The sequence below is a fragment of the Gymnodraco acuticeps genome, unplaced genomic scaffold (genome assembly GCF_902827175.1).
Source record: "Gymnodraco acuticeps unplaced genomic scaffold, fGymAcu1.1, whole genome shotgun sequence".
NCBI lineage: Eukaryota > Metazoa > Chordata > Actinopteri > Perciformes > Bathydraconidae > Gymnodraco > Gymnodraco acuticeps.
In genome coordinates, this window is record NW_022991628.1 from 690570 (window position 1) to 713718 (window position 23149).

The 23149-nt window shown below is 39.1% G+C and overlaps 1 protein-coding gene across 1 annotated transcript in view; it reads left to right on the plus strand.

Moving 5' to 3' along the window:
• bcr (BCR activator of RhoGEF and GTPase) overlaps nt 1-22317 on the plus strand; it is an 85944-nt gene extending 63627 nt beyond the window's left edge. The window contains exons 9-23 of the mRNA XM_034198111.1: nt 6624-6745; nt 7173-7338; nt 7508-7627; nt 8090-8165; nt 8333-8437; nt 8717-8791; nt 9070-9167; nt 10515-10646; nt 15127-15186; nt 15428-15537; nt 16552-16691; nt 17311-17445; nt 17549-17654; nt 18263-18425; nt 18525-22317. Coding sequence (XP_034054002.1) covers nt 6624-6745; nt 7173-7338; nt 7508-7627; nt 8090-8165; nt 8333-8437; nt 8717-8791; nt 9070-9167; nt 10515-10646; nt 15127-15186; nt 15428-15537; nt 16552-16691; nt 17311-17445; nt 17549-17654; nt 18263-18425; nt 18525-18614 — 1698 coding nt within the window. The 3' untranslated portion in view covers nt 18615-22317. The remainder of the gene's footprint in view (nt 1-6623; nt 6746-7172; nt 7339-7507; nt 7628-8089; nt 8166-8332; nt 8438-8716; nt 8792-9069; nt 9168-10514; nt 10647-15126; nt 15187-15427; nt 15538-16551; nt 16692-17310; nt 17446-17548; nt 17655-18262; nt 18426-18524) is intronic.
• Nucleotides 22318-23149: the final 832 nt, after the last annotated feature.

A 23149-nucleotide genomic window follows, 5' to 3' on the forward strand; every position in this document is an offset into this window, starting at 1 on the left:
CCTTTTAATCAGCATGCTCTTTTTCAATTAGTTGATACGAAGAATTATATATTACTTGGATTTTTCTTACTGGGTGGTTATGGGTTGGAACATCTTTTTGTGTTGTGTCTTTTAAGGTTGTCATTTTACAGTATATCTAACTGAACTAGAGCAAATAATAGTAAATCAGAATTTGATTCATACAGACTGTCCCTTTACATTTGACTAACAACATTCACTGAAATAAGACTCAATCCCATTTCCTCCACAGAGAGGTGTTAGCAGTTAATTTTTTTCATCATTTTAACTCTTTCCTGCTCTGATGTTGAGCATGGTGATGTCATAACCCCGCCTCCAAAATGACCATGAAATTGCTGCCAATTGAGTGAACATGAGCCGCCAATCTGCAGCCTAAAGCAGAGCCCATGCCCTTATATGGTCATACAGGGTTGCCTGGCTGAGGCTGATTCTCTGTTTGCTCGGTGTCTCTCTTGTGGCTTCCCATCTCCCCTAACACAAACACACACACACACACACAACCCACCCCCCACAGTCTGTCATCCCCGGAGATGACTTGACGCACATGAATAGACACCCGTTGATTTATAGCTTGCGTGACACTGCCGTACATAATGCCTTGTAATGAGCCACCGGTCCGCTCTGACTGGCAGATTCCAAGTTAATTATTCATAAATGAAGGGTGGGAGAGAACGAGCAAAAAAAGGGTCCGTGCGGGCTCCTCCCTCTGCTCACAGGGGGGTCATTACTGCACCCTTTCCACACACAAACACACTCTCTGTTCCATTCACTCGCTCTCTTTCTCTTGTGTGCCTTTGAACACGCACACACACCCGGACACACACACTTACCCTCCTATATGTCCCCGCAGGCCCCAGTTCCACCCCGAGTCCACCTAGACCTCCACACCAGCCATCAAATATTTATTGTGGATACATGAAAGCTGCACATGGAAATCAATGGGACTCATTATATCTTACCTTGGCGTATATACAGTAAAATGCCTGAGGTTTTTATCCACATTTCATCACCTGAGCTGCAACGTATATCTTTCTTTGTCGATTCCCATTAACTGTAAAGTTTAGAAACAGTTATTCAATGAGCAGGACGATGCTTAGACTCCACTTTTAGTAGAGAGGATGTGTTTTAAAGCTGCTTTTATATGCGTTTTACATAAAATGATCAAGTTATTTGAGTTATAGGATTCATTACACCCTCACCCTCCTAAATTGCCGCTCTACTGATTCTGTTCTCTGACCCCTCCACGATGTCTGTGCACATTAACATCATTACAGTCCTTTTTCTGAGCCTTCAGATGTCCAAAAGGAAACTCAGGCCTTTGATCGGGTTGATTGTTTAACTTAGTAAAGGAGATACCCTCATTATCCTTTATTCACGTGATGCCAAAACAAATTTGATGAGCGCAGGATAAATGACATTGATATAATTGAATCAGTCGTTTTTACACAATGAATGATTGTTACTTTCAATTCACCTGATTCACTTTCATTTTGTAGAAAGCTTTGCCTCTGTAACGTTTTTTCGTTGAAGTATCGGACATTTCCGTGGCTATATCTTGGATGGGCACTTGAGATCTGGCACCAGTTACCTGCATTTTCATTAAGATCGTCGCCCAGAAGCATCCGCAACATGGCAAAATTAATAAAAAAGAGACAGTAGGCAGAGAGCAGATACAGACACCGCAAAACACTTAATACTTTGTATACGTTGCAACTTAAAACACTCATAAATGTCGAAGGAACAATAAGTCTATAAACATTAGCATGGGGTTGTTCTATTGTTGTCTCAGTTAAAACAACACTGACGGTTTGAGTGCGTGGGGAGCACTTTTGCAACATGATCGTGATTGAATTGCGTCAAGTCGATTAAGACAAAAACATTCAGATAGATGTTAAGAATAGGGAAAAGGCCACAGTGCTCATTGATGATCCGACCTGAAATTGTGTTCAGGGAGCACTGAAGTGTCACTCCATGTGTTCACACTAGTGAGAAACCTGTGGTCTGTTCAGTGGAGGAATGCAGTAGCATTGCAGCACAAGTGTCCCCCGGAGGCCCCGAGAGGCCAATGAGACGAGGGGAGGGGACAAACAGAAGCTTCTTGATTAAAATGCAAATGACGGCGCTGCCTAAATCTCAATTTCCCCCTTCGCTCTGCTCTGTTTGCCTGTGGGAGACATGTGCTCCTGATGTGACTGTTTGTGTGTGTATTTTGGTGCTCTGTCTGTCTTTCATGACACAAACTAGTCCCCTTATACACACATTGTTTTACGCACACACAGAAAACACACAGGCGCAGCGCAGAGAAGCCCCTTCAAGCGTGCGGTCTAAAAATAAACATGTATCTTTTGTAAATTCATGCCATTACTCGCGCACACGCTCTCAGAAGGCTCCTCCAGGAGATGGTCAATATTTAATCTGCGTTCTGTGCTGTCAGCCCGCTCTGCCTCACATCGCCTCGCTTCCACGTGCTGCTGATGCTCCGGTCAGCTATTATGAGAACAGAGAAAGTCACATTTCTCCTACTGGCTGTTCAATATTGTGAAAATGTCATCTGATGCGCTGAGACAGCTTGTATTTTCCCCCAGTTGCAGAGCAAAGCAGCAGTGTAAGCACATTTTTTTTAAATGCATCAGATTCCTGATGTAGGAATGATCATTAACTGGAATATGTGTCTGCAACCAAAGATAAAAACAATGAACATTGATTAAATGAGAAAATAGAAGTCTCTGCAGGCATTCAGCGAGTGTGTTAAACCTTTTATTCAGCGTTTAAATAACACATCTGTTGAGATCAGCATTATTAATGCTATTCTTTTTTACTGATTCAAAAATGAGTGCTTTTAATGGAGTCAAAGTTAATGACAGAATTTGAATGTGCAGGTTATATAAATGCCTTTGTGTTGCAGCATTTTAGTAGCCAGTCTTGCTTTATCCCTTCAAATAAATTCACATTCACTCCCACACAGTAGGAATGCTGTAAATCCTTAATCTAGCTGTTATCCCTCCCTTTATGTTATCTCTTTTTATCATAGGATCAATGAGGAGGGTTATCACAGAAGCTTGATGGGCAGTGTAGTTTCCCAGTTGGTCATTTGAAGTCCAGTTTACTTACCTGAACATTAAGTCTAATCCAATACAAACATCAGCATAAGTATTTGTTTTTGAGTTAACTTTATAGTAATCCAACATCATGTACTTTGTGCTTTCTGTTCCATATTAAGGGGCAACATTCTTAATTTGCAGTCTGCTCTACGACCATCCATAGAAAACAATTATAATTGAAAAGAAACTCGAGGCTAGATTTTGGAAAGATGAGAAACACAGCTGCCCTGGCCTCTGTTGGCTGAAAGCTACACACCCAACATCCCAGCTAGGTGTGGTCAGGTGTGGTCCCTCGTAATGTGACCACAGCCTGCTGGTGATGTAGGGTGGTACCATGGTGCCACGCTACATCACTGCTGCACAGGCTGTGGAAACATATGTTGCCACCACTCCTGTCAGCAAGGATTAAAAAAACTAAACTCTTTAAAGTTGGAAGAGGAGAATACAAAAATGAAAAAGAAGTAATTATACAAGTTTAGTATACATCCAGCTGTTGTTTAAATCTAGTTTAAATCTGTAGCTTACCGTTTTTTTCTTTATAGCCACCATTACGTATACATTTTGCCACTTATCTGGTGAGATATCTGACATTTTTCTAGTTTCATTTTTCCAAATATAATTCAATTTATGACAAAACATCTGCTAAACTGATTAAATACCCCTTCAACCTCAACTGTACTTGGTGTTAAGTGTTTAATGCTAACATGCTAAAGTAAGAGGTGACTATTGCTAACATGACAATTGTTAAACATCAACACGTTAACATTGACATCCTGAGCTAGCATGCTGCTGTTAGCATGTGGCTGAAAGCTATGCCGTGCTAGCTAGGCTGTGGAGTTGTGGTCCTTTTACCATATCTATTTATAAATGGCATATGAAAGTTAAATCCCTTTATGATGTATACTGTACGTAATTGGCAACAGATGAAATGCCCTTTTAACCTCAAATCTGTGATTATGTGATAGCGTCCAATTGGATAAGACTGATTGTGCATATATGCTTTTAATATAGACGGCAGTATAGCTTAAGCTCCTGCAGCTACTACTCATTCCTTCAGTTTAATGTTGTATATGAGGAGCTAAACTAAGCGAAGCAGTGTGACCAATGTCTCATTCATACTTCTGTACAGTACAGACTGATGGGAGTAACGAAAGATGGGGCCTTGTTTTATATTCTAGCTAGAACATATCCTCAGGGGGATTATAATACATGTGGAGTCTTTTCATAGATGTGCTGCTCTTCTGGCATCACAGTCCAAAAACAAGGATGGAGATGGAATTTATAGTAAATACTGAACAGCAATTTCATCAAATCTCAGACTGTAAAACATCACAGAATGTAGCCTACCAGGAAATGAGACGAATTGTTCCCTGACAGATGTCGCATCTCAGAATCCACGAGAGAAATATGCCATATAGACAGAAAGCCACTCATCTGGAAGTTATCTATCACAGGTCGACATCATTTCAGGCTTCATTATCTAGCTGGTAATGAATAATTGTATTCCCCGCTGGGAAATAGATTTTTATTAGATCCTTATTGCGGGGATAAGAACATATTTGTAATCTGCTGCAGGATCTCCATGTGTGCTCGCATGTGCATGTGCATAAAGAAGCACCTCAACAACAGATGACTGCAGTGGAGCTGTGTCACATGGTTTGGTATCTACAGTCTGAAACTGCAGCATGACATCAGGATCCTTTTTCGTCCTGCGTCTTCTCTTCAAGCCATTTAGTTTCCTTGGGATGTACTCTCAGGCTCTCATCCTGAGAGTATCCTCTCCTCATCCTCTCCATCACGCACTAACACCGAGTGACACAGTATGATCCTCCTCTTTGCCAGCAGATGTCCAGTCAGGTTTTGTAAAACATAAAACCTCTTCTACATGAGCATCAGCTCCACTCCAGTGTGTTCTGGTGGTGACAGTGGCTGTGTGGTCCTGATGGAGGGGGGACAGGAGGTAGGGGGGGGCACACAGATGAAGATAAGGATGCGAAAGTCAATGTTCTTTGCACCTCAAGTGTTTCTTTTTAACTAGCTGTGCCTACTCTTTAATCTTTTAACTTTGACTGAAAAAATGTATTTGAACACAGGAATTATGTCTTTTTAACAACTAGGACATGAAAGCAGGCACAAACATTAAGTGTTCATTGACAAAGTCCTTTCCATGCTATATCCTGTTCTCCCGGTGAGTTAAAAAGCAAAATTAAACAATCACAGTTCTTTTTGTTTTTTTTGCTCTCCCTCAAGCTTAAAGTAAAACCAGTGTTATCAGCATGTAAAGGTGGATGGTTTACTACTCAGTGGTGGCTTGGTATTTCTTTGCTCAGTTATTGTTCTAAGTCCGTCCTTGTAAATGTGTGTTGTAATTTAGAAAAGGACATTACTGCCCCCTTTTGGCAGATGACAGTATTACACATCTCATTATGTAGTCTGACATCAGCGATTCCCAGGCTGCCATTACCTCATTCATTCCTCTAGAACCTGGGCATTGATGATTATGCTGGTAAATGACAAAAGCTTTTGTCAGGCGATTAGTTTAGTTCATGCAAATTCCTCAAACATTCTGCGGGTAATATTTGGGGTATTATTCAATAAACATTACTAGGTTGCACATGAGCATCGTCACTGATGTTTCAATAAAGCTGCATTTTTGAGGATGCTGCAGAAAATAAAAACAAAATCCTGCCACCCGCCTCACATCTTCACTCGGTTTTTTATTTGTCTCCTCTTGTCGTGTTTTTGAGGACTCGTATGGTGAGCAGAGAAGAGAAGGAATAAAGATTTAGGATGCAGCAACAATACAAAGGCTTTACACATCCACATATTGTGAAAGAGTTACTGACCCTCTCCGGTTTTACCCTATGCTAATTATAATAATAATAATAATACATTTGATTTCAAGTGCTTTTCCAGGTGCTCAAAGACGCTTTACAGGGGTTTGATAAAACATGATAAAATAGAATAAAGAATAGAAATACAAAATAAATAAATATTAAAACAGCAACACAGCATAATTCACAAATTAAAAGCCAGTCTGAAGAGGTGTGTTTTGGTCAGTGTTTTGAAAGTGGGGGGGGTCGGTGCAGTCTCTGATGTGTTGTGGAAGGGAGTTCCAGAGGGTGGGGGCAGCGATGGAGAAGGCTCTGTCCCCCCAGGTTCGGAGCTTGGTTCGTGTGGGGATAGAGAGGAGGTTCGCTTCTGATGAACGAAGGCTGTTATTATAATTATGTGTGTATATCCTTTTTCATTTATCTAGTAAACAGACTATGTGTGTATTACCTTTTTGGGTGCAATTATCCACGATGGATCATGTATGAGTTAAAAAGGCATCATGCTATGCATAGTATGCTACTATCTGTTAAACATAATATTATTTAGTATTTCTATATTTCTATGTTTCATTTATTTTTTTGGACTGTAACAAGAACATTTCCCCTGAGGTGGCTCCATTAGTCTTGACTTATCTGTACTGATCACCAGTGTTTTGTGTTGTATCCACAGAACCGGCAGCTTCTGAGGGACAGCTTCGTGGTGGAGCTGGTGGAGGGAGCGAGGAAACTGCGGCACGTCTTCCTCTTCTCTGATCTGCTGCTCTGCGCCAAGCTGAAGAAACAGATCGGAGGGTAAGAGACTGGGAAGAACACTCAAATATATGAATTACCAGCACTGCAGTCGGACATGTTATGTCATTATAGTTTAACATTTATTTCTTAGGTTAAAATCCCTGTATTATATCAATAAATGTCCATCTTCTTTTTCTTCTTCTTGTTACAGAAGGTTTCAGAAAATGTTCGGAAAGTTTAATAGAAACCTCTAGATAGATAAGTTATCTACCATCTAAATATTTTGTTAGTATCAGTTATTTTAAGCCTCATTTATTTTATTTCCAACATAAAACCAGCACTTTAATTTAGAGTTTGCAAAATAATCATGTTTTCGTTTCCTATTTCCACCGTCCCCTTTCCTCCCTATTCACCCACACCTTTGAACCCTCTTTATCAATCCACTCATCTCATACCTCCATCCCCTCTCTTTTCTCCTCCCCTGCAGTAAAAACCAACAGTATGACAGTAAGTGGTACATCCCCCTGACCGAGCTGACCTTCCAGGGTCCCGAGGAAGCGGAGCCCCTCACCATCCCACAGGTCCCCGATGAAGAGCTGGACGCCATGAGGGTCAAGATCTCACACCTCCGCAGTGAGATTCAGAGAGAGAAGGTAGACACCATTTCACAAAGATATGTTCAGGAACTATAAAATCTACTTTCCAGTTGGGAGAAATAATTGAATGACCTATTTGGAAACACATTTAAATGTATGATGATCAGGTTTCAGCACACAAACATACACAAGGTCACACAGGTCATTTTCACCTGTGTGCTTTCAGAGAGCCAACAAAGGCTCAAAAGTCATCGACCGCCTCAGGAAGAAGCTGTTCGAGCAGGAGTCGATGCTACTCCTAATGGCTCCCAGCCTGCCGATTAGAGTCTACAACAAGAACGGCAAGGTAACGGCACCTTCATCATCGTTTCTTACCCCCATCCCCCTCCTCCTACTGCTCCCCTGTACGCTCCTCTTCTCTATATTATTTCCCTCCTTCTCATTTTACTCTATTTTGGTCATAATCTGCTTTATTCCCAGCACAATATCCATGACATTACATTGGATTTTATTTAGCCATGGGTTTTATCCAAATTGAATTACAATAAGTGCATTTCTTTCTGCTATCCTAATATCATGCAATGTAATGTAATATAAAGGAAAAAAATAAGATGATTTCCATTCTCATTGTTAAAAAATGTTGTCAGTATGAAGCATTCTCTGTATAAAATGTTATTAGGTTGAAGTTAGCTGGAAAAGAATGCATGACATTTAATTGTAATATTGTATCTGTGCACAGATGACGTGTGTCTGCCTCTCCTCATATCAATTGAGGATGAAATAACAGTATGTTTGTGTTTATATTCAGAGTTACAGTTTCCTGATTTCGTCCGACTATGAGCGCGCCGAGTGGAAGGAGATAATGAAGGAACAGCAGAAGAAATGTAAGTGTCCTAGAAATGTCATTTTATTTTATTTGCGAAGAACATCCTAGGCACTTGAAAGATATAAAGCTCAATGTGGCCAGTACTAATCCGAGAGCCTTGAGATTAAGAAAGCAAGACCAATATACAGTGTCATTTACAAGCAGCATTTACTGTCTTCCCTTAAGGTTTGAAAACGTCCTCCTTGACCTCCATGGAGCTGCAAATGCTGACCAGCTCCTGTGTCAAACTGCAGACTGTCCACCACATTCCACTTAGCATCAATAAAGAAGGTAAGCCACTCGTTTTTACACTCAAACGTAGTTTACTGATCATTCTGTATTTCTTAATAATGTCCTGGAAAAAAATGATTGTGATTAATAACTGTGATTTAGGTGAGGATAGAAAAGTAGGCAGAGGTTTAGGCAGCCTGTTTTCTCTGTCCAGGGCAGTTGTATCCCTTCCTTCCGTGTCTGATTTGGTTCCAAAACAAACACAGATCTGCATGCTTTTCTAATCCCCTCTCGCTGACTTTTTTTCCTCCTCTCTCTGCTCGCTGACTGTTTTTCCAGAGGATGAATCCCCCGGTCTCCACGGGTTCCTGAATGTAATCGTCCACTCTGCCTCCGGCCTCAAACAGAGCTTGAGTGAGTCACTCCCCTTTAGCCTTCATGCACACAGCCGAAAATACAGATAATCAGACAAAATGAGGAAACTCTACTGACCACTGAGAAGTAGAACACGGTGTTTTATTTTTGAAATTCACATCTTCTTAAACATTGTGACAAATTGAATGTGATTCATTCCTATTTGACTTCCTGTGGATAACATCATGTAGTCAGTTCTGCTACTGTAATGCATTCACAAACTACAGCACACTTCTTTAGTTTTATAAATGTCCTCTGTTTTTAAACCTCTCTTTCAGATCTCTACTGCACAATGGAGGTGGATTCCTTTGGCTTCTTTTCAAATAAAGCCAAGACGAGAGTGTATCGATACACTACTGAACCCAAATGGAACGAGGTATGAGAATAGCACATTGTAAATATGTGACTCTACAGATTTACTGTTTGGATAAAATGTCCCTACAAAGTATTTCTAGATAATATAAGGACCAATTATAAGTCGATGGTGAAATACTAAATACTTAGTTAATCAATCTTGAACTTGTTATCTCTGCATTATACAAAGTGGAAAAGCAAAAAGGGATTAAAATATACAAAACCAGTATGCCCAATGAGTTGTTCACATAAAAAACAGATAATTGACTTTTTTCATATTTCATATGGGAACACTTATCTCAGTGTTTGTGGAGCATCCATTTTAACAACATCGAAATCTATTTTTATCTTACCCAACATCTTGCTACAAAGCATTGCGTGGTCACAACAGAAATGTACAGTAGAAGACAAAGTGGAAATAGTTTTCTATACTGTTTAGACAAACCATCTGACAGTCAATCTGCTTTTCTTTTTCTAGAATAATACACTGTCTATAGTTTCCACAGTCTGAGGTCAAATACAAGATCTCAACTGAGCACACTTTTAGATAAATTATAACATAAATCTCTGTCATATCAAGTTTTATCTTTGTAAAATTCCGCCCACTGCCTTTGTATCTTTTGCAAGTTTAAAGTGCTTTTAAATATAAAAATGTAATTGGTATCTGCACAGATTGGTTTGATGTCATATATATTTTATTTGAAAAACGATTCAACATGTTTGTTTCTTTTCAACCAACATACAGTAGACATACATACATACATATATAAGCACATGTGCTGCTTGTCACGTATGAGACATCTGGTCTTGTAATCAGTTAGCTGTACATCTCTGAGTAACCCCTGCAAACATATAGCAAAAACATACATGTATACATACTACATATGTATGCAAGCAAGCACAAATACACGCACATGAATGCATTAATGACACAGCTGGATGTTAGAGGTCAACCTAACAGAGCTTTGAGACACAATCAGTGGATCTGTTCATCTGCGGCACAGTTTTTTTCCATCGTGGACCCAAAGACTCTTTGCTCAGCAAAGTGGAAATAATATCAGCTAATGAGGGGCTGCTGGTGATGACTCACATCTGTCCAAATGTTAAGTGAACCAACACAGTGTGGGCCCCAGAACGATGTTCAAAACATATGCAGAGCGCTCCCGAACATAATTACAGGGAACTATGGTCAGCTGTGTGGTGTATGATGATGTATGAACTAAAATGCAGGGTGTATGCTGATTTTTCTTTTGGACATGTATTGCCATTCTTGCCTTTATTCCCCTCTCCATTGGTGACATTGTACTTAATTCTTGGACATTTTTGCACCATATCTTTTGCTAATATTTTTTTTTCTTCTTCCCCTTAGGAGTTTGAGATCGACCTGGAGGGCTCTGAGACCCTGAGGCTGCTCTGCTACGAGAAGTGTTACAACAAGACCAAGCAGAACAAAGAGGATGGAGAGAGCTCAGACCGCATCATGGGGAAAGGACAGATCCAAGTATGTCATGACGTCAACCCAGGGTTGGGAGGGTTACTTTGTAAATGTAATCAGTTACTGATTACTGAATACATGGCTCTGGAAGTAATCCGAATACAGTTACAGTTACATGTCTTAAAAAAGAAAACATATTCAGATTACTTTTAGATTACTTTTGGATTACTTTCTTTTTCCATCACAGATGGGTATGTTTTGGTGTACAGGAGACACAAAAAGCAAAAGGAAACTGAACGTGTTTTTACTGTTTTAATGCCAGTGTTGGCAGGACATTAATTAAAATGTCAAACTCGGACTTCATTTTAAGGACATTTCGGCCAGGGGTGTGGAGCTATATTTGTTTAAGCACCGGATTGGCAAAACAGGAGAGTGTGTGCACCAGTCTGCCTTGATCTATGAATTAATGTCCGTGACACTCACAGTATCTGCTGCCCGCAGCTGTTTTATAGAAGGAACACCTCCTTCACTTCATGAAATCTCTGCAGCACCAGGAGGCAGCGGGAGGGTTAACTCTGGGCCGCGCAGTACCTTTCACGCACCGCCTTCACTGCGTTTACCTTCAGAATCATAAGGCTAAAGAGCGACCGCAGGCCGATGTGTTTTAACCACACACACATCTACACACACACACACGCGCAATTTAAACGCAGACTTTTGTTCCTCCATGTTTCGTTGTTATTGTTTCTCCATGTTTCGCTGTTATTGTTTCACTGAGCGGACCCGCACATCTTTTTCAAACGCTCCCTTTTTTTGGTCCATCTGCGGCGGTAATAGGTTTTGTACGCTGTGATGATTCGGCTGTACCTTTAGTAATGAATATTAAATGTTGTGAGGAAATCTTTCCACCAATAATTCCAATAAGTAATCCAAAATGTATTCACTTCAGGTTTACGAAAGTAACTGTAATCAGATTACTCGTTTTTCAAATGTAACGCGAGCTGAATACAGTTACTTGATTTTTGTATTCTGATTACGTAATGCCATTACATGTATTCCGTTACAACCCAACCCTGCGTCAAACCCCCCCCCCCCCCACACACACACACACGCACGCACGCACGCACGCACACACACGCACCTATCTCAGCCCCACACCCCCATCCTTTCAGCAGACCCACCATGACTCATTACTGATAGGCTGTTATGTCACCACGGCTGCCACAAAGCATGAAATCCATATTATTGCTCAATGAACAACTTCAACTGAGCATGATGTTAAAAGAATCAGCTGATTAGATGAATAACCCATAATGTAATGGATGGGTGGTGATTGGTTAAATTGAGAGAAATATCTCAGGATGTACACAATGACGCAAAGCTCTTTTTGTCATTGATATGTTATCATGCTGCCAGGTTCAGATGTTTAAAATATCACTTACTCACAGACACTGGTTATTGAGTAACAGCAATGCCATCCCGCACATATTGCATCAATACTATAGGCTGCTTTGTCCGTAAAAAGTCCCAAAATCCTGATGAAACCGTGAAAAAAAAAACACAGACGCTATCCTCAGCAGACTGGCTGATCGCAGGTTGATAGCACATCTAGATAGCAGGTGATTGTGTTGCCAAGATGACGGCAGCCTGCAGGACAATGCCAAGTGTCACTCAGGAGATCAACAAAGAGAGCGCAAAGATACAGAAAGATCTAGTCATAAAATAGAGTCTCTTCTTTGTTGCACTGCCTCGAAAAGCATCCATCCCTTGCTCCCCCTCTAATAGCATGATGGTGTGTGTGTGTGTGTGTGTGTGTGTGTGTGTGTGTGTGTGTGTGTGTGTGTGTGTGTGTGTGTGTGTGTGTGTGTGTGTGTGTGTGTGTGTGTGTGTGTGTGTGTGTGTGTGTGTGTGTGTGTGTGTGTGTGTGTGTGTGTGTGTGTGTGTGATCATACACTGCTGACACACACTAAAACAGACAAAAGGATATTTTGTTGGTGTCTGGAAGATGTGTAATTCCTTATTTTGTGTTTTCTGTCGACAATTCGTAGAAACAAAAAGCTAGGATAATGGCAAAATACAAAACCATTAGTACAGCAGTCCCCTTTTTATGAGACAATTTAAATGTTGTAAGCAGAGAACTAAATATTTACACATTAGCTTTGTGTCATTATTCTGAGGAGCCTTTGTCCTGAAACTCAAATTGCAGCAGACGTGTTCACTATACTAAACTTGTTTTATACCAAACTGTGAGTTACAGTCTCATGCTCCCCCTAGTGGCTCCTCTGGTAATCCTGTGGCATGATTGCTTTCTGAAAGATGATGTCATTCGAAACCAAACACACAGGGTGGTGAGAAAGTTGCTCAGCAGGATTTTCATAAATCCAGGGCAGGAAAAATACCGCAGTAGAAGAACATCATGTCATAAACTCATAGCACATGCATATCCAGGTGATATTAAACTATCATTTACCTGCCCTAAATGCGTTTCTCACACATGTAAAGATAGTAGATTTTGAATGGTAATTTCTCTTTATTCTGTGTCATCGTCTGTTATTTTTGCCCTTTATTGCCTTATGCAGCTGTGACGCTATTTCTGTTTACCCTTTTGGTAGCTCATTTGCTATCAAACAACATTTGATGTCATTACTGTATGCAAATCCATCCCACATATACAGAGACATGTCCAGTCCTATATAGTTATAAAGATTAATATTGTTTCGTCATTTAAAATTGAAACTATTTTGGTCCAAGATGTACGTAGTTACACAAATACAGAAGAAGAGAAGGGGAACATTGTTCTAGTTATTCACTACTATATGTACTAACAGAAAATACATTTATTATTTAACGCTTGTCCAGCTCTTTTCTTTCTCCAGCATTCAAATTCATCTGAAATTACATTATATATAAACAGTTTGTATATTATACATTCGGGAAATATTTAGAACTTGCACCGATCAGCAACTAGATAACATGATTATTTGTATGCATGTTTCCATTTATATTCACTGTAATAATTGTCTTTTTACATAGCATTTCTAAACTACCTTAACCCACACTTTATGTCAGTGTTTGCATAAATTATGTTTAAAGATATGTCATTTATCAAAAAAAATCTTAACACAGCGCAGGGCCTTCTAAATCTTCGATCGATAAGTCTATAGAGATACAGTACTTTCATATTTGTGGGGCAAAAATGTGAGCTTTAAAACATTTTATCAGTAGGCAAAGAAATGTTTGTTGTCTGTAAACGGCTCTCACAAAATGGCACATTCAGCAGTGGAAGATTCAGTTATGAGAAACATGATCCAGCCTCGCACGCAACCAGATGGGGCTTAGCCCAGGTAACATACAGTATACTGTGTGTGTGTGTGTGTGTGTGTGTGTGTGTGTGTGTGTGTGTGTGTGTGTGTGTGTGTGTGTGTGTGTGTGTGTGTGTGTGTGTGTGTGTGTGTGTGTGTGTGTGTGTGTGTGTGTGTGTGTGTGTGTGTGTGTGTGTGTGTGTGTGTGTGTGTGTGTGTGTGTGTGTGTGTGTGTGTGTGTGTGTGTGTGTGTGTGTGTGTGTGTGTCAGGTGTGTGTCAGATGTGTGTAAGTACTCAGATATGAAGAGACACGGCATATGGGGTCCATACAATCAAAGTGTGTTTGCGATGTTTGGGTGGGAATTTACACTCTTCACACGGAAGAGATTTGTTTATGAAAATACATTGAAGGGAAGATACAACATTCCACTGGAGAGAAGATTTGTACTGCTGTTGCAAATAAACCTTAAGGCACTGCTGTTGAGCCTAATTGAGCAGTACATAAGTAGGACAACAGTATGTAAGATAAAATAATATTCACAATAAAAGTAAACATGAAAAATGCATGTAGCTGTGGTTCATGAGAAACTAGTGATCCTTGGCCTATAACCCTCTTTGGCTTGATGACTACATTTCAAACACACACATGAGTTATTCATATATTTTTTGTAAAAAAAAAAGTAAATTCCAACAGATGGGTAGTTTTTTATTTAATCATGGGAAAACCGATTGAGATCAAGACTCTCTTTCACAATGGTACCGTGCATATACATAATTTAAAAAAAGTGCTAAAATGTGCATTATTTTACAAAACATGGATACAAGACCAACTCCAAATGAATTTGAATTTCACACCAGTTGAGTAAAAAAGGACAAGTTCTTCATATATAATATTATGTATTGTACTTGAACTGAAGGAAGTACATCTCAATATTAAAATCAAGTATTAACTATAGCTTTCAAATAAATGTAGTAGACTTAAAAAGTGAATGTTGCCTCTAAAATGTAGTAGAAACTGTAAATTGTCCTTAAGTCTATCACTTGATTTAATGTACATACTGTTTGTGTACATTGGTACTTCTAACCACCGCACATGGTAAACCAAACTAATCACCCAGCATGATCTAACAGACTGGTAATGATTATCTCAAAGAATCAATTGGATGTGCTGAAATATTACCTATCTTTAAATGAAATATCATTAATGCTTATTTGTGTTGTCCTTTTGTGTCGCCTCCTCCAGCTTGACCCTGCATCTCTCCAAGGCAAAGACTGGCAGAGAACAGTTATTCCAATGAACGGGGTGAGTACGGCACATTGTTGTAATTGCTTTCCTGTATTTAAACATCAATTGTTCTCAGGTGTAACTCTAGCTCCAATACATTTATGTTAAAGTAGCACACAGCAGTAAGGATGTGGTTCAGCAGTTCATTTGAGTCTACATCTGGTTTTAACATGGCGGGATTTCCTCAAGATCAGCAAAAGCCGTTGCAGATGGCTCGTAACAACCTGTTTTAACGTTGAGCCCTTTTTTCCTGTGTCAGATCGAGGTTAAACTTTCAATAAAGTTCACCACCCGAGAGTTCAGCCTGCAGAGGATGCCCTCACGGAAACCAATGGGCGTGTTCGGAGTCAAGATCTCCACCGTGACCAAGTGAGTTCACATTTCAACACGCAGGTCTCTACGGTTTAACTCCAGTTCTACTTTTTCTTGCCTGTTTTTTGGGAGGCCTGATAAAGTATTGCTTGGCAGAACATAACAGACAATATCTCAACATATGAGATATTTGAGATGTGAGAATGAGTAGATTTTTTGCATTTTAAAAGCAGTGGCTTTAACGGATAACAAAAAACTGTCTGAAACTAGAGGCACTGAAACTAAGCTGATAAAATCTTTCAATTACATAAATCAAGCAAATTAAGATAATAAATCAGGTATCTAGCTGAACTATGATGTGAGATTGAAGAACATACCCCCTATTATACGAAAATACAAAACGATGTATTTCTAAATAATTTATTTGGTCAAATTAAGTTAGGAGGAAAATGAGGCAATGCAAGTTTATTTATAAAGCACCGTTCAACACAAGGCAATTCAAAGTGCTCTACAAAAATGAAAACATTAAAATAGTAGAGCAGAAACACATTTTAAAATGGCATGTAATAACAGTCATTAAAGAGATTCAAAGAGAATCAAATAAAGATAAAACAAGCTAATATATAAATACATGAATAAAAGTGACAGTGCAGTGTAAGATATGAATAGTTCAATTAAAAGCACCTGCAAAAACAAAAGTCTTCAGCCTGGGTTTAAAAGTAGTAAGAGTTGCAGCAGACCTGAAGGATTCTGGGAGTTTGTTCCAGATAAATGGAGCTATTAGAAGCCTTAGTGTGTTGTGTGTTTGTGGCCATTGTAGTCCCTGATGGGTGACATCAATTAGGATTAGAGATAATGAGTACGCTAACTAGATTTAGCAGCAAAAACAAATCAGTGCTGCAGAGCCTGAAGCAGTCATTCTAACAATGCAAAACACAGCATGCCGTTTTTAGCCTTCTTCATTTCCTTTTGTCTCGATAAACAACACATTCGTTGCTTTCTGTTTTCTTGCTGGTAAGAGTTTTACCAATATAAACTGCGTGTTGATCAATAATGTTTTTCTCCATCCAGGCGAGAGCGCTCCAAGGTGCCCTACATCGTCCGGCAGTGTCTAGAGGAGATTGAGAGGAGGGGGATGGAGGAGGTGGGCATCTACCGAGTATCAGGAGTGGCCACTGACATTCAGGCCTTGAAGACCGCATTTGACACCAGTGAGTATTCCCTTCATCTACATACAGTGTGTGCTTTGTGTAAATTATGTAATGAGGTCATGTGTACTGTTGTCCCTTGTAAACCAATCAATATGACCATATTTCCGGTCAAATCCAATGTTTTTATGTGAAATTAATGAAAGACATAGGACTTAACTAAAATCTTCATAGAAGCCAAATAAATTGGATGACAAAAAGATTATATTTAGTTTTAATATGTACAATATTAAATATGCCAAAGATATAGATTCTCTTAACATCCCATTTTGTGAGATTAATACTGTAACTGCCATGCATTTCTAGAAAGCATTCTGAGATTGATCCTCACCTGAAGGAATCTTTCTATTTCTGTTGATCAGGTGATCATTATTGTAGCTGTGTGGCTAACTGTGAGCTAACATGAAGTGGTTTCTCTGATGTGAAATGATAGCCAGATGTATGAACTTAACATGTTTGTGTCAGCTAATCGTATATGTATCTTGCGTGGATTGTGTGTACCGGTATATTGCGGTTTCAATGAGCGGATGGCAACTGCTGCTTGTTTTGAGGTGTTTTCCAATCTTATCGTGTCCCTTTTGGACCCTCCTGTCTTCATGTCGGTCTTGCTTCTCTCCTGCAGATCACAAAGACGTGTCAGTGATGATGAGTGAAATGGATGTCAACGCCATCGCTGGGACCTTGAAGCTTTACTTCAGAGAGCTGCCAGAGCCGCTCTTCACTGATGATCTCTACCCTAACTTTGCAGGCGGCATTAGTAAGTCCCAGGGATATTGACATTCTCAAATATATCTAATTACTGGTGATTGCAGCTTGATTGGCAGGATGTGAAACAATCTAATTATGTTCTCTCTGTGCAGACCTGTCTGATAGTGTTGCCAAAGAGAGCTGCATGTTGAACTTACTGCTGTCACTGCCGGAGCCCAACCTGGTCACATTCCTATTCCTGTTGGATCACATGAAGAGGTAAGGAAACACACACATCCTTTCAAATAATGTAGACAGGAATGCTAACATATGCAGAGAAAACAACAAGCCATAAAAATACAGGTGGTGCATTCAACTGTGATCACTGAGAAATATACATCAGAATCAGATTAATTCATCTGTACCCTGGTAGAAATTAGGTTGTTTGACAGTTGCTCCATTTAAGATTAAAATAAAAAATACAAACATAAAACTAAATAAAATGGAATACACATATGAATATAAACATAACTTAAAGTAAAAATGTGCAATAAGAAGAGAATATTTGTTATATTAGCATATGAAGTTAGGACAAAATGTGCAAATTGAACTACAATATATAACAAAATATGTGAAAATGTTATTCTACAATATATAATGGTGGGAGAAGTACTCAGATCTTGTCCTTATTTAAAAGTAGAAGTAACATAGCGTGGGAATACTACTAAGTAAAAGTCCTGCATTCTAAATTTTACTCAAGTAAAAGTACAAAAGTATTTGCATCAAAATATACTTAAAGTACCAAAAGTACATACTAGCACATCGCAGGCATGATCTCTTGTCATCTCTCTATGCCACTAACAGACGTCATGTCTTCTTCTCCTCAGGGTGGCAGATAAGGAGAGCATCAACAAGATGTCTCTCCACAACTTGGCGACAGTTTTCGGGCCAACCTTGCTGAGGCCTTCCGAGAAGGACAGCAAGATCCCCGCAAACCCCACCCAGCCAATCAGCATGGGGGACAGCTGGTCCCTGGAAGTCATGGCGCAGGTTGGTCTCGTTCTGGCATTTCATCTTTGATTTTCAGGGTTCTAACTAAAAGCTCATCCATCTAAAATCTCATATGTTCTGTTTTGTATTCGCTCGCAGGTCCAGGTGTTGCTGTACTTCCTCCAGCTGGAGACGATCCCCACCCCGGACAGTAAAAGACAGAGCATCCTCTTCTCCACTGAAGTATAGAGCTAATATTGACTCTGCCACCCTGATTCTTTGACCATGGAGGAGAGAAACGAGACGGACCGTGGCTCAAAGTGAGCCTATAGTAGGATGTTTTTTAATTGACTGACCAGACTCTTGCAGATGGAAAAGATTGTCTCTGGTGATGCCTGCCCTCCTCAAACACAAGAGGGTGCCATTGGACCTCCGAACCTCTGAGGATGCGAGGGCCTTGGTGTTCATATCTCTCATTACATGATATTTAGTAAGATTCCTTCATTGACTACATTCACCATCTACATTTCTCCACCACGCTCTTTATTGGTCTTTACAGCTTTAACGCAATTGTGGTTCAAAAATCAAGATCAATGTCAGTCCATAAGAGAACAAAACATGTCTTTCCTGATCCTTGAATTAGTTTGCCATCAAATCTGAATTTCCATGTAAGTTTGTGTTTGCGTTGTTCTCTATCTGTGTTTATTTTGGACAATCATCTACTCAAGACTTTTCATTGATCCATCTCAAACATTGCTTCATTTCCTGATGAGGTCAATCCTAACTGTGTCATCTCAGCCCATTGTTTCTGAGAAAGACAAGAGAACACACTTCTAGGAGTTGACAATGAACATCGGCACGATACTGGCTTTCGTTCTTTGGGTGAGGGAGCCAACACCTGTATGGTTTAGTGTTTACAACGTAAACAAACCCAGATGGGAGTCAGAGACAAATGCTACAGCTTGAAGAAGAACAAAAAAAGGAACCTGATGGTTAGAAATACACTGCAATCTGACTGCCTGCGGTTTTCACGTCCATAAAAGCAAAATGTCCTCTATTTGTGTTGTTTGTGTCTCAAGGTAGTCTTCAGCTTGAATACCGAGGAAGCAATATATTTTATAACATAGGAAGTGTCTGTGTTCATATCGTTGCTGACGAAAAGTCCTTCTTACTGTAACATAGGACATCTTGCCAAAAGTAATATGTTTTTTGTTTGTTTCTAGACAAAAAAGGAGGCGGTTGTATTTACAGATACAGTATGTACATAATCTTAAATATTTCTTTCTTTTTGTTTAACAGTATAATCATTGATGCTATTATTGTAATTTATTTTGGGGGGGAAAGGGGTCGGTTTGTTTTTCTATGTGAGCTCTTTTTCTGTTTTGATTCTGAAAGTGGTAGGTCTTAGCCTTGACTTTGAGTCTTGCAGTAAATAAGCAGGATTTAGCCTTGTTCTTATAGAAACCACTCAGCTGTTCTGTCCAGCCTCTTGATTATTCATTTAGATATTATTATTGAAGGTAACACACACATTGTAGTTACATACTGTATGCTGCTGTGGAAAAGGCACAAGCTCTTTAACGGCTGGGTGTTCCTCGGCAAGAAAAACGTCTCGCATCCAGAGACCGTCGCCTGTCTAGTGTAGACAATATGCAATGTCATAATAGAGCACACACACTCACACACATATGACATTGTCTTATTTTGTACCATTTAATCATTGGCTGCAGAAGTGCACTCACGCAATGTTAGAAACTACTGTATTACAATTTAAGTGACCTGAGCACTCTGCATTTATGTCCAATGAAGAGCATATCTGTTAGTTTTTATGAAGGAATATTATTTTTGTTTTATCTTCTCCTGAACGGCGAAATGTCCTTATAATCCTTTGTCCCTTTCAATGTTCTTCATACGGTTAAGCATGAAGGTGTCCAACTCGATGGCCATTTTAAAAGAAAGCTCTTAAGATGTGTTTTTGATTCTAAAAAGTATATATTTCACATTTTGATTTCAGTTTCCTAGATTTAACATGCAGGCATGTTTTATTGTTTTGTTTTTTATTTTTGTGTTATTGCTGTCTTTTTCACAGTTGTGTCATCATGTGGGATGTTTGTAACTCGTGAGTATCTGGTTTACATTATCGCAGCATATCCTTCTCATGCCAATGGTAAATATCACGGTTGTTCCTCTCGAATATCTTAGATATAAAACTATAACCATTTGAGCAGTTAACTGGATCTGATAAGGGCTTGTGTCCATGTTTGAGATGACTTAGGGGAGTCAATGTTATTGATAACACATTTTAAGTTAACATAAATGTCTGGACTTTTTAAGGCAAGAAAAGTCATTCTCAGATACATATCAACTCTCTAAATCTTAAGTCACTCGATAAATATACATAAAACATAATTATTATATCAACCCAAATTATGTTAAGCTTTTATTCTGAAAGTCTTCATGCTTTCAGTTCCTTTTTGTACTTCCACAAGTTTTGGCCTACTGTAGCATGCCCACATTGTTTCATCATCTATATGTCAGGATGTGAGACACCGGGTGAATCCACCACTCATTCATTCGTCTGTCACCCTTTAAAACAAGTCCCGATTGCCTACACTCTACCCTATCGTGCCTCGACACTTTTTTTTTTTGTTAAGCGCCTGTGGTACTCTGAAACGTTGTTCAGTCTCCTGTTGCCTTTGCTGAGGACAGCCACACACCTTCCATCTCTTAAAGACTAAGACAGGACCTTAACCTTAAGCACGGTCTTAGCTCATACTGTACATGCTCTACTGTCACCTTCATCGTACTGTGATGCTGTAATTTTAAAAAGTCAGTCTTAAAACATTTTCGTCTTTGTTTTGGCTCTTAAACTTTCAGCTCCTTTTAATGCCTTTTAATCTAATTTATTTATGTTTTGTCCCTGTTTGGTATAAGAAGGTCTCCTAGTTCTATTTATTTATGATATAATATCATCTGAAGCTATATTAATGTATATGGTGTGCTTTCTTTGGGAAAACGTACGTCTTATTTGACTGTTTGTTGATATTTTGTCCCAGAATCACAACCCCTCCAAACCCCTACGAAAGCCCATTTCTCATCTCTGTAGTTTGACGTGTTGTACAACTTGTTGTACAGACTGCCCACTGTGAGTGTTTAGCTATTTGATTAAATAACTGAATAGCAGATGCAGGTTCTTGTCAATTGAAAAAGGTAGATTCACAGAATTCAAACTTCTCTCATTTTCCACCAAGTTGTATAATATGTATTATACTAGAGAGTACATTATCTGGTTTCCGTTATTATTTATTTTGGCGTCCGCTGATGTATGATCGTCAAGAGTTGAGCCGGTACGCCTCTAGTCTCTTTGAAAAGACAAGCTGTCAGTGTATGGTAGAGGAGATAAGAGTCTTATATTGCTCTAGAATCTGCATTGTTTTTGGTCTGTTGATTGTCAGTGTAACTGCATGTACCCTCCATAACCTCAGTCCCTCTGTACATGAAAAAGTAAATACAACAAAAAAGGTTTAATTTATCTGTTGAATAGCCTGAAGATGTGGAACATATTGCTCTATATGAAAGTTCTCCTCCATTTATTGTATATGGTAATTATCACATTCCCATAATACTGTCAAATGACCCTCTGCTGCCACTTCTACGCCACCAGACTTACATTAAGTTAGACTCCCTGACTCTTTGGAAATATACCCGTTTTGATTTTATTTGGCACACAATGTTAAGCTGAGAATGAAACTTGCTGACCAACCACAAACACTTTCTCTTTACCTTCTGCGATTTTTGAACTCTTGTTCCTCTTGTTCAATATTCAGTGTTCTGCTTGTAGAACTGTAACAAAGGAATACTGTATTCTGAGGGCAAACATGTTTGGAAGGCATTTGCAGCCTATGTTTGTACACAAAAATGTTAAATAAAATCTCCTTGTATCTACATAGAATGATTTTTGGTTTTCGTTTTTTAAACTTCTGATTAATTCTGCAGCCTGGTCGCTTTTCAGGTGGAAGTGATTGCACTGAACAACATGACAAAGAGTGGACGAAAACAGCATGAAACAATAACATGTTTACAGGTTAGTGTAATTCTTCCTGATGTTACCACGAGACATGTGTATCAGCAGGACGCATATTCTCGGCTTTTAAATCTTCTATAAAACATCTGAGCTTGCCAGTAGATAATCGTATTTAGAAGTGAATCATGGATCTTACTGATGAGCAGTAAAACTACTAATGCAAGTCTAAAGAAATGGGTCTTTACAAATTAATAAGTATGTTAAAATGTGAGTCAGATTAGGCTGATAGTATTAATGGCAATGTTATTTCAGAGACAAGCAAAGAGAGCAACTAGATAAAAGTATTAATTATATTCAATCTTAACTTCTTAACTTAAATTATGAAATAGCTGTTAAGAAATCCAACAGGCCACTTGTGTCATCAAACGTGGCAGAGGTTTTACATTACATTGCAAATAAAAATAAAGTTTAAAGGTATCTGAATACATAATTTACAATGTATTAAGGCACATAACCATGAAGCATTCAAACAATACAATCCTCACATTTGTCTGCGTATTTGACTTTTACGCACAGCCTCATTTACAACAAACCCAAAATGGGCGTGGCTTTGAGGGTGTGCACGTGGACTCAGAATTGGCTTTCTCCTGGGGTTTCTTTTGCGTTTTGTAACACATGTTTAATGTGAAACTTATCATCGAAAAATGTTTGTACTTTTATTCCACCTATTTTGACGGTATCTTATTTTTATTTAATTTCT